This window comes from Epargyreus clarus, unplaced genomic scaffold (genome assembly GCF_041222505.1).
Source record: "Epargyreus clarus isolate Ecla_fem2 unplaced genomic scaffold, WU_Ecla_fem_2.2 ptg000034l, whole genome shotgun sequence".
In the NCBI taxonomy this organism is placed as follows: domain Eukaryota; kingdom Metazoa; phylum Arthropoda; class Insecta; order Lepidoptera; family Hesperiidae; genus Epargyreus; species Epargyreus clarus.
In genome coordinates, this window is record NW_027332239.1 from 14,135,485 (window position 1) to 14,148,693 (window position 13,209).

General features: G+C 35.8%; 1 protein-coding gene across 1 annotated transcript in view; it reads left to right on the top strand.

Annotated features, from left to right (window-relative positions):
* The window catches only part of LOC140756143 (uncharacterized), a 263,924-nt gene that overhangs the window by 178,295 nt on the left and 72,420 nt on the right, over positions 1–13,209 (top strand). Inside the window, exon 8 of the mRNA XM_073091583.1 lies at positions 3,931–4,110. Coding sequence (XP_072947684.1) covers positions 3,931–4,110 — 180 coding nt within the window. The remainder of the gene's footprint in view (positions 1–3,930; positions 4,111–13,209) is intronic.

Genomic DNA, 13,209 nt, shown 5'->3' on the forward strand with positions numbered 1-13,209 from the left:
AACCCGGGACCCATTGCGCGTCAGACCGGTATAGTGGCCGCTCCGCCACGCGGGTTGTCAAAGTGCTATCATCTTTAACTTTTTAACACGCTTTTACTCGGATTACCTCGGGTTATTTTCTAGTTTTTAGTTCGATTAGCAATAAAAGCTTGTTTTCTTAGTTTATTTAAACTATTATTTTTTTTCTGTCCCACTGCTGGGCGCGAATCTCCTCTTACAGCGGGAAGTGTTTAACTTCCATAACTTCCGTTAAATCACCCCTTGTGAGATGTTACACGGGGTTGTTTTCTTCATTGTTCAAAAGTGTTTTGAGCAGGAAAATTTTGCTCCTATATATCTGTCCCTAGACATGCAAGATCATAAGCGAAATTACATAGACTTACCGAGAAGATTTGAGACATAGTAATAGGACTCCGACTTGATTTATATGATGCTCTAATTAACCCGACATAAAATACACACATAAAATATAACCAGTTCACTTTGAAGATACCATCTTATTAATACTATCGCCGCACATATTTTTTTCTAAATAATAGATACCTAACAAAATTTATTATAACAAGTTATTTTTTTCAAAATTGTTAATGAAAGTGATAATTAATTTCGAATGAACCCCTCAAAAGGTCCAAAGAACGTGATAAATATATTAAGTTCGTATTACAAAGCGACGTCTCTCACCACCTTAAGACACCATAATAGCGCAAATCGTGTAAATGAGCCGCATAAGTGCCTTGTAATCGCTTCAGTATAACGTTACCTTTATAACGCTGTTATACTAATTGTATTTGTTTAAGTTTCCTTAGTAATGTGAAATATAAGTATTTAAGCTTATGGCTTAGTGGCAGACTGTTGATATGTTCGCTATGTGACGGTTTGACTTTAAAAGTATCCACTTATCAATTTTCGAATAAAACCCCACACTCTTTCCACAATTATACAATTTACTGTTCCTTAATTGATCCCTAGATTGAAAATTATTTTCTACATTTTAGTTGATTTTATCATAAAACGTGTTTTTTAGTTTTTTGAACTATATTTATTTTATTAATCGTTAGTATTTGTTGTTATAGCGACCATCATTATGCATCGTCTGTAAAAAAATCAAGTGTCTATCTATTACGGTTTAAAAGATGTGACTCACGAACAGACATCGAAGGGTTTCGTTTTATCCTTTGAGTACGGAATCCTAAAAATCATTCTACAAGATGGCATTATAGATATGTTTCAGTACATTTGAGTTATAGGGAAATAACATTATTATTTTTCAAAACTAAAAATCAATCTAGTAACTTTGCCTGAATCTCCCTAAGGCGCTTTCTCTCGCCTCGAAAATCGTTAATCCTGAGGATGTTGACAATGGTACAAAATTATGATAATTTTTCAAAATATTGAATTAAACTGAACGTTCAAAGTGGATAGAAATCGGGTTCAAAGATTCCGTTACTGTTACGTACATACATACAAACATACATACAACCCAAGCTAATAAACGCGTGTTAAAAAGAAACATAGTAATATTTTATAATGTTCTATTCACTCGAATAGCTATTTTTATTTTACTATTTGGAACCTTGTTTTCAATAGTGTTTTTGTAAGAGTGTCTTTGTACTTAGAAAAGGTAGTGTTGAATAATAATACAATATTTGCGCTGACAGGAACAGGATCCGCTAAAACACTAACCAAAATGCGATAATGTTTACCTGTCAATATCTCCGAAAAAGCTGTCACCAGCACTTGCGGTAGTGGTCAAGTTACAAACTTATTTATGCTTAGGATTGTGTATAAAATAACCGCTTTACTTTCTATTTTATCAATTCTTGTTAGAAAGCTTTCATATACAATTTCGCCAGTTAAAATGGTTCTTCAACCTTAAATATTTTCAAGTTTAATACGAGTATGTGTTTAGCAATTTTATTTGCGGGAAGCAGCACAATTATGTTTATTATGGAATAGAGAAATATACGTTTGGCAAAGGGACATCTCCCGCCGGGCTAGGTGATCATGCCCGGGGAGCGGCCGTGATCCGACCGTCTCAGTTCGGAACTTGTATATATGCCAGATATTTAGAAAACTTCGATAGCGTGATTCAGAATACTCGTGGCGCCATCTCTTGTCGAGTAGCGGGAGGTCGCCACATACGTGATGGTAAGTGGTCATTGCCACTGTTCACTGTAAAAACGTCTTATCAGCACGGTATTTAGGATTTCTAATTGAGGTTGACCCTGTGGGCTGTTTACATTATCTCTCAGGGCTAAGTTGATATACCTTGTAGCCTTGTAGTATTCCTGCCTTTTGAAACCAATATTTCATTGAGTGCATTTTCATTTTTTACTCCTAATTTTAAACAGCAAAGGCATTAGGAATCTACTTAAATTGATGTTTTTTTTTAAATATAGGAATAGCAGACGAGAACTCAGTCCACCTGATGGTAAGTGGCTACTGCTGCCCATGGACATCTGTAATCAACCCCAGGTAGGATTAGATATTCCTACCTGAGGTCGGCCACAGATGCGCCGCTACCCCTGAGGACTAAGCTGGAACGCCTCGGAAAAGTATGTCTCCCTTACCACACCCTTCAAAACGGAACACAGCAGCGCCTAACACTGCTGTTATTAAGCAGAAATAGGTGTGGCGGTGGTGCCGCCGGAGTCGAGCCACAAAGTGTTCTACCACCTTCACTTAAATTTCACTTAATGTTATTGTTAACTATTCCTTCCCCTTACACCCTTCAAACCCTCACAAACGTCAGCTCTGTTCATACTTTAATTAACAGCAAACAACAGCAATACATGACGCTTTGTTTATGATTGTGGCAGTCGAAATTAAAACTGAACCGAACAGGAATAATTGCTGCGGAGTCAAGTCCCAATCGAAACCCCTTGGAATCCGTTGGAATGGAAATGATTCCAATTGATCCTATACAACTGAATAGCGAATAGTACAAAGAAACAAAGAAATGAAATTCTTTTTGTTTCGTTTTTCGTTTTTCTCGTTGAATTGCTTTGACATCGAGTTGGGAGCGGACTGCATATTTTTATGTATTTGTGACGTAAGTGCTTTCCAACAAGGTTTGATGGCATCGTTTGATAGTACTTGGATAGGGGCACTTGCGCTCTGTATCAGGAAAACTTTAGTATTCGTTTATTAGTTGTTCAACCATGCACCCACCGCGGTTGGGTTGCTTAATATTTAGAGCTGTAAAGAATTCTATTTCGTTATAACGGTTATAGCTGTCTCTGGTTTCACAATATATGTACCAAGTATATTTTTTAATTATTATAATTTCATATTAATATGTAACACAGTATAGTTATACACGTGCTGTACTATTCGCCTGTTGCTATACACAAATTATTATTCACGACGTAATTAATAAACCTTAAAGCAAAACAAAAAAAAAACAATATTTTAAACGTAATGCGTCGCAACGCTAAAGGCCTGGCCACACAGACCGCGTATTCTAGCGCCGCGCTAGGGCGTTAGCGCCAGTAGTGTATCCTGACGCCGCTGAGTTGTATTGTACTGAGTTACTAGTAAGCGGTCACACAGAGCGCGTGTATTTTTTCCCATACAATGACGCTTGTACACATTTTTTTTTTTAAATACAACGCCCGGCGACAAGAACGCCGAGCGCCGCGACAAGCGTACGCGCTCTGTGTGACCGCGCAGTAGTAACCCATTACAACACAACTCGCCGATAGAGTGCGGCGTCAGGATTTTGTTCTAGCGCCGACGCCTAGCGCGGCGCTATAATACGCGTTCTGTTTGGCCGAGCCTTAAGATGCTATTTCACTCTACGTTATTTTTCTATAACGTTTTATGTCTTTGTTACTATATTTTGTGCCTGTACGTGATTCATGTCAATAAATTGTGTCTTGTGTCGAAATAATGTGTCTTGTGTCGAAATAATGTGTCTTGTGTCCATAGACTGGTTCCCCGGCTGGCGCAAGCACACTGGGCAGCCGAACGACGACGGTGTCTCCGGCCAGGACTGCGTGGAAATCAGACGAGAGTTACCACCCCGGCCAGCGCACCCCACCTTCATGTGGAACGACAGGGGCTGCAGGGAGCACAACTACTTCGTGTGTGAACGACCGGGCGTTGATGGTAAGTGGCTTCTTAAATAATATTAATTTCTAATTTTGAAAATTTTGTTTTTGATCCTGATATTTCGCATGTAATTTTCAGTATCAACGCAGGAATATTAAAATAGAAATAAGGCCAGTATTTTGCCACTTTTTCTATGATAACAAATACCTTTTGATCGATCAAGCCGATCACAAAATTATTTGTTAGTAATATAGGCCAATATATATGAATTTAAATTAGGGGTAAATTAGTTTAATTTAAATTAAAGATGTTAATTTTAAGCACATTTATTTAGCCACCCAAGACACAGGTATATGTTTGGGGGCGGGGAGCAGACTAGTAACACAGCGTTCCCACGAACCAAGCGAATACGATCGCCATTGCTTGCCATGCACATTGCACTTGATTCGTAGAATCGTTTGTGTCCCTACAGTAATATAACTTCTTATTCGACGTCTCGGATCTCGCCAACGTATTAATATTTTATCTTTTACGATATGAAACAAAGTTGAAAACATCATAACTCACCTTTTACTACCACGTCAATGTATGTTAACTTCCGTATTCTAAGAATATTATGCCATAAAAGTCTCATTATTATGCGTCATAAAATCTGTTTATATACTTATTACATTACAAAGGAAATACGCTATTCCACATATTGTGTCCTTGGGATACATACAAAGTTAAACTTCTTTTTACAATCATATTTTCTATAATTAACGTATGTGCAAAAATAATTTCATTTCTTTTTAAAATAACAAAACCGCAAAAAATACTTCACCTGTACTAGTATACATATGATAGGTATAAGAAAAGTAGGAACCAAAAGAAAATAAAGATTAAAATTGTATTTGTTATTTAAATAATGTAGCATAAATATTTATATTCCTCCATAACGTTATTTATATTCCTTTTAAATAACGAATATATTTGACAACGTTATATAACGATACGTTATATTATACGATAAAGTGCGATTGGCTTGTTAAGCAAGCAACGCCCATTGTTAACAACATCATATCGATGTATTCCTTGCAGCTTCCACGTGCCGTAGGACGTGACGTCAATGAGAGCCCTTACCTATTATCCGAGTGCTATATACTTCAAGACAAAACATACATAATGTATATAAATAGCCGTGAAAATAGGCTATAGTCAAGACAGACAATTAATAAGAGTCTGTTCTTTATATTTGATTATAGTGTCTAAATAATAAAATTATAACTAGCAAAAATAAAAATGGCAATGTAAATTACATTTTTATTACACTCAATGACACATATTTAGGTGACGCATGCCATTAAAAAACAGTGTCACATTTATTTTATCTATGATTGAAATCAGCAGTATATTTTATCTGTGGAATGGGATTTTTATGGTTATGACTCAGCATTTACAGAAATATATGACAGCAGAAGTATTTATATGCATACACTAGACATTTATGTGAGTCACTTGTTTTTCACAAGTCAAAAAGCGTGTGTCTCTTTTCGCATTGGTAGTATAATTACGTCATAAGAGTATGACAGAATATTTTTATGCATTCAAACAATTTTTAACTAAGCTGACCACTAATAAACAGAAGTAAATACTACAAAAATATGTGTTATTATGTTATATGACGCGCCCAACTTCGTCACACCTTAAATCACCCTCAATCTTATCTGATATTTCAAATATTCGCGCTAAAAGTAAAAATTTAGAAGTCTATATAGCCTACAGGTATAAATTTCGACCCTTCATATTGGCGTACCAAGATATTAACCACTGTGTAAGGTTACAAATATGATTCTTTAAACGAAACCTTTAAAAAGAAATAAACGCATATTATTTAATGGCAGAAAAATCCTTAGTACTTTTAATTATTTCCTACTATACTTTAAACAATAAAACGGAAGCATAATGGATTTCCTCTAAGAGTCCCTCGACTCCTTTGATTAGAGTACCTTGCACGTGCCGGTGTGACGTTACAGCTCAATACTCGTGCAGATTAAAAACTTAGAAATCCATTGCATAAGAAAATGATATTTAAAAAGTTAAACCCTTTCATTTGATGCCCATATTGGGTGGGTTGTTTTAAAATATTTACGCCGCCATTTTGTTGCGGCGGCCATATTGGATTGACAACAAAACTAAATTTATATGATTGCACTGTCACGCGTAATAAAGATACATGCTAAATTTGAGTTCAATACAATACTGAAAAGTGGGTGAAATTTAGCTTGCAAGATTTGATTACAAACACCGGGAAAGTGAAACTAAATAAATGATTGTAAAAAAAAAAGATTAAAAAGTTTTAAATGTTTTTAAAACGCTTATTAATATGCATACTCGTTGGCTACATACTTACAAAACGTAGTTATTTTAGCCAATGGACTTACAAATACGTAAGTCAGCTTGCACGAAGCTACAAATTGGCTTACTGTAAGTCGCTATAATAACTAGGATGCACTAAACACTACTTTTGTTATTGCGCCGTAAACCTGTATTGCTTCCAAACAATGTTGTAGGTACGTTCGTAAAACTGAGATTGTTAGGGTTCCGTACCCAAAGCGTAAAAACGGAACTCTATTACTAAGAATACGCTGTCAGTCCTTCTGTCACAGGGCTCTATCTCTAGAACTGTAATTTTTGTTACTTCTGTAATATGACCTCTCCGCTATATCAGTTTGATGCAGTGGGTTCGGATGGTGGTTCGGAGAACGGTTCCCGGACAGACAAATCTGTAAATTATTTATTTAATTTTTTTCTGGGTCTAGCTGTTCGTGTATGTATTCGTCTTTGTATGTATCTTTGGCTCGCACAACACTGCTATCATAGGAGACCCATGTCCAACAGTGGGGTAGTAATGGATTGACGATAAGAATCCCGGAGCCAAACAAGCGAACAAGTTCCCTTTATTTACGGGTTTGTATATATGTAAATTACAATCCCAGCAGAAATCATTTGTGAACTTTATTGCCAAGAAATTCTCATCTACACTCAAATGTATTTTACAGTTATTTTTCTCGAAAACAACTTCAAGCAACGTTTTGCATTTCAGTAAAACATGAGCTTTGCCTGGCGGTTTCACTCGGGTTTAAAAGTGTTTTTTGTACGGAACATTATTTTTTTTTAAATCAAAGTAGACTAAGTTACTCCTTATAACATTAGCTAACTACCAAGGAAAGTCTCATCAAAATTTCTTGAGTCGTTTCGGAAATTAGCCAAACAAATAGACAGACAGGAAGACAGACAAAAATTTTAATAATTGTTTTTCTGTTATAAGTACCGTATATACTTTCATATGTATTTAGTAAAAACGCTATTTTTATAATACACTAGCTGACCCGGAAAACTTTGTACTGCCTCAGAATTTATTTATGAAATATATTTCATATTTACTCACCTTTTAAACCTTCCCTGGACTTCCACAAATTATTCTAAACTAAAATTAGCCAAATCAGTGCAGCCTTTCTCGAGTTTTAGCGAGACTAACCAACAGCAATTGATTTTTATATAATTATATAGATATAGATATAGATTACGAACTGACACTCCAATTTTGTTTATGTATGTAGATAAAAATGGTATAAGAATTTGTTAGATATTTTGCCCTATGTGACCTCAATTTACTCAGTAAACATTAAACTATAGGGAAAGTTTAATTTACTTTCCAAGTTATGACTGCTTTAATATTCTAGAGATAGTTTGCAGTTTTCGAAAAGTTTTCATGCCTACATCGAATGTGAGTTTCTTGAAGTTGCTTTTATTTTTTGAAATTCGTTATACAGTTTTTATTTCTATTAATTCATGAAACTACAATTTTAGAAGTTTCTTCAATAGACTTCAATAGACTTAGATCTTCAGGGTTCTGGAATAGTAAGATAAGGGTCAAAAATTTAAAGGCATGTTTGCCTTGAAGTCCCAGGTTTGTAGATTTTTTTCTATAATATAGGAGTAGCAGACGAGCATGCAGTCCACCTGATGGTAAGTGGCTACTGCCGCCCATGGACATCTGTAATCAACCCCAGATAGAGATATTCCTACCTGAGGTCGGCCACAGATGCGCCGCTACCCCTGAGGACTAAGCTGGAATGCCTCGGAAAAGTATGTCTCCCTTACCAAACCCTTCAAAACGGAACACAGCGGCGCCTAACACTGCTGTTATTAGGCAGAAATAGAATTTACGATGTTTCCTTAACCATTAAAGCGATTCAATAATAAATACACATAAAGAAATTAATTATTTAATTCTATTACACAAAATTGGTGCGTGAGATTTAAATCTGGAAACCACAGATTAAGAAACAGAGTTTCAACCCCAAGTCAATAACCCGTATAGTCGTAAAACTGCTAGTCCGCTCTGAATATAGAAATGAATCGCGTCGCCATAGCAAATTATTAACTACACCTGCTCGCAACAACTTCAGAGCGGACTAGCAGTTTGGCGCGGACTATACCTTCCAAGAATTCCTATTACAACCATAGATTAGTAAAGATACTTGGCCGCTTTGAAATTGAATGAAGCCACAAACGGCTTATTAGTAAGTTCTTTTTTTTTAATTCTTGACAAATAAAAACATTTTTAGAGAAAATTTACGAATAAATAACTAATACTGCGTAATTTACATAATAAATAAATAATTATTTCAAATATTTTAGGGACATTTTAGCACAGAGACGTGGCAAATCTTTTTTACGCAACTATTTCAATTCTCAAAACTGGGTACATTTTCTTGTTAGGAGTGAGTAATCTTTACTAATCTATGATTACAACACCGTGAATAACAGCTCTAAAACCATTCCCAGCAGTGGGAATAAGCCAGCCAAGTTAAACCCAATTCGCAACCACAGCCTTGAAAACAACCCTAATCGGGTTGCATGTCCCAATTTCTGACGTAAACTCGACGTCCAGATTATCATGGTCCGCGCACGCTTTTCAATTATCCCCCAGCTGCCTATTTTGTATGGAGAGCGGAGGGCAAGGGAGGTCAGCGTACACTGGTCACACGTGTGTGTGAATGCAACTTTGTCAACCCTACGCGAGTATTCCAGTCGCGTCAATTGTATTACCGAAACATGTTTCTATAGATATTCTAGCGGTTTAACTTAGCTTAGCGATTTTTGTCGTATTATTAGATCAATTGGCATTTTCTCAATTCGTCGTATTCGAAGCCGCTGTCACCACCGACACATCTGATAGGTTGACAGCTAAGTTCCTGCTAATTTTAAGTTTTTTTTTTTTAAGCATATTCAAGCATAATGAAATTCTAGAATTGCTTACTTTTTAACATAATGTCTATTGTTGTTTAGAATTTATTTTCAACGTTTATGTAACGTGATTATCAATATTTCATTGTTGGAAATTACTATGTTAGACGCGATAGAGTCAGACCATTTTACATCAATACTGAACGAAACTCTGTACTTAGCAACTTATATTACATACTTATGATGGCAACGAAAATTACCATTATTAAAATAAATTACTTAAACACTTCTCTCATAAAGGAGCTACACGTTCGCTCGTAAATTAGCATTGTCGGTCATGTGTTACCTCCCTTACTTAAAATTTAATTCCTTTTCAATAGCCGTTAATATCTATTAAACGGAATGTTCAACTAGTAAGTAGGTGATTACGCAATTATACGGAAAATTAAAGCGGAGGGAAGCGGCCTTTGCAATAATGAAACTGGAACTTATTGCGGATAAATGCCAAAGGCTGGATTATCCGGCTAGCGTTGGTCAAATGCGAATATTTGATCCAATGTTGGTCGAACTTTGTCAACACTTTTTCTTTTTTTTTTTAATAAAAATGAACATTGTAAAAGAGCTTTGCCTTATTTAAAATTTAAACTAGTTGTTATTATTAACAAAAATACCCGACTGCTTAAAGTTATAGGCATTATGTTACTCCCATAAGTCCCACAATAAAGTCATCTCCGAGGACAGCTCAATTATGTTAAAGCCTGACAAGGCATTTAGGCTGCACATACGCGTGAAAAACATTACCTTCCGCAAACGGATAAAAATAGTAAAATGTAATTTTCAGCTTCAGTTAGGTAACACACGCTGCATACTACTATAAAGATAATAAATATAATAAGGTTTTGTTTCTATGGTTTGCCATTTGTGTGAGGAGACAAATAGAAATTAATGTTCTAGTGACTAATTTTTGTCTGCTTTTGAAGTTTCCTGAATTTACATAAAAACAAATATTTTTTTGTTTATTGCCAAGTGAACGGTGTTGGCCATAGTTGGCGCCAATGTTTGCGATTGAGTTAATGAGGTTCCAATCGATGCAAATGCAATTCTGATTGAGGGCTTTGATATGCGAAGGAATTGAATTTAGTCGATAAAGCTGTAAAGTGGGAAGATTTTTTAATTTAAACCATTTTTGGCCCTGGATACTTAAGTATCTTAATCACAAAAGTACTTTTTGAAAACCCTTATTTAAGTAATGTAAGATAATAATTATAATTAACCTTAAATATATCAATTACGATTTAACGAAGCAGTAAATTTATTGATATTAATGATAAAATTTCTTATTAAAATTTTTCAGGATCAAATATATCAGACTAAAACTCAATATCCGACTAAAACTCAAACAGGATAACTAAATAGATACTACAATGTAATTTGCCGAATATAAATAATGTTTCGTTTTTCTTATAAAGTCCATTTTGAGAAATTTAATATGTTAATCCAATGTGATAATACAAGCTAGAAAGAATTGCAAATGTTTGTAAACAAATTTCTGTCTTCGATAATACGACCAAAAAAAACTTTTAAACTACGTATTTTATCTGTGCAAAATTTTATTTACGCTATAATATCTTTTAAATCCAATTTAATTAAAAAATTGGGCGCTTGGCAACTTGCACTTTTAGAACGAGTTAAAATTCGAACGAAATTCGAAAAGTGTTCTAAATTCGAACCAAGAATAGGCGAATTAGCCTCGACAGGTCGCCGCGACCTAATTCCGAACAAAACGCCACTATTACATAACTTACGTAAATCGCGCAATTTTCGTATACAGCGACGTACATTGCTCGCTTTAAATTGTTAAACTAATTTATACGGTGCATAATGCAGCAATGTATGTTGTATTCCAGTAGCTTTTTGGCTTTGCATAATTTTATTTTCTTGTTTGGCTTAAGTTCGTGTAGTGTTTACCAAACTAGCGGCCATATTTATTTGGGATTTTCATTTAAATTCAACGTTTTCTTACATTTTACTTTGTTTACAATTTACATTATTATCTTGTTTGTGATAATGAATCAACAAACGCAATATGAATTGAATTCTTAACGTTTGGTAAAAGTATATTTAGGTCAATCATTCAAGAGAGCACTGTACGAGAATTATAGTAGTTTAAATAATTTAGTAAAATCAATCATACTCTTTCGAGAAACTAGAAATACATGTTTCAGCAAACTATACGTGAAGTGAAAGTGGTAGAACCCTTTGTGGTTGGACTCCGGCACCACCGCCACACCTATTTCTGCCTCATAACATCAGTGTTAAGCGCTGCTGTGTTCTGGTTTGAAGGGTATGGTAAGGGAGACATACGTTCCAGCTTAGTCCTCAGGGGTAGCGGCGCATCTGTGGCCGACCTCAGGTCTTTCTCCGTAGGAATATTTGATCCTACCTGAGGTTGATTACGGATATCCATGTGCAGTAGCTACTTACCACCAGATGGCCTGCATACTCATCCGCTACTCCTATATCATAACAAAGTCATTACTATACTACTTGTATACCACGCACACTATTAATAACATAAACTGATTTCTTGGGCCAATTTACAACTTTTTTTATTCCCGCGTAAAATACAACTCTCGCGCCAAGCGCGTTCTTTTTCTTTTTTTATGCTAATGCACACAACCGTTTAACCCATACAGCCAGTGACAATGTAAATGGGCACTTATTATTATTATTAAAAATAACACATCATGAAAATAATACAAAATAATACGTAATTAAATAATTTGAATACATAGCTAACACTATATACTACTGCTATTTAATAAAATTATCAATAATTTATCAGCACTAAGTATAAAAGATTACCTGATATATATTTAGCACACGATCGTAAGATTCGTTAGGCCTAAAAGCCTATTCTCTAATTAGGCCTTCAACGCCTACGTTAATTAAAATAAATGATTATTTCAATCTCTAGGGGAAACTGAAAAGTTTTCTACGACTATTTTATTGCAGTCTAATGTTCAGGTCAGGTTTATGTTACTTTAAAGGCACTAATGTTAGGTGGTCGACCTCAGGTAGGAATATCTAATCGTATCTGGGGTTGATTACAGATGTCCATGGGCGGCAGTAGCCACTTACCATCAGGTGGACTGCATGCTCGTCTGCTACTCCTATATTATAAAAATAAGAACTAAAATGCCAACTGAAGGTTGAACCCTTAATGATGAGACGACCGGTGTAGCGGAGCGGTCACTCGGCGAGACAGATATCTGAGTCATGAATTTAGATATCTTTTCTGAGGTGTTTGTGTACTCGTCTTTGTGTGTGTACATGGCACCCACGATACAGGGAATCGTAGTATGGGGCTGTAATTGTAGAAAGCGTAGAAAGCTCGACTTAAATGGACTCGAGAGCTCGTTTATGATTCGATTCCGGCGGCACCACCACATCCACATTTCTTTCTGCTTAATATCAGCAGTATTAAGTGCTGCTGTGTTCTGGTTTGAAAGGTGTGGTAAGGGAGACATACTTATCCGAGGCATTCCAACTTGTCCTCATGGGTAGCAGCGAATCTATTGCCGACCTCAGATAGGAATCTAACCTCATTTGGGGTTGATTAAAAATGCCCATGGGCGGCAGTAACCACTTACCATCAGGTCTCCTGAAATCCTCTGCGTGCTCGTTTGCTACAAGTTACAAAAAAATCCTAATGGGTACAGCTACAAATTAAAAAAAGGTCTAATAGGTACAACCCTCGTATGTGGGCGCCCTAATAGCTACAGTCCTCGTATGTAATCACCCTAATCGTTACACGGGGTGAGGCTAATGTAATGAGTTCAGTTGGCGTCATACTCCGCAGTAAAAATGAAAGTTTACGCTCATCGACCGAGTCGGTTTAAAATGACTCATCCGGTAACC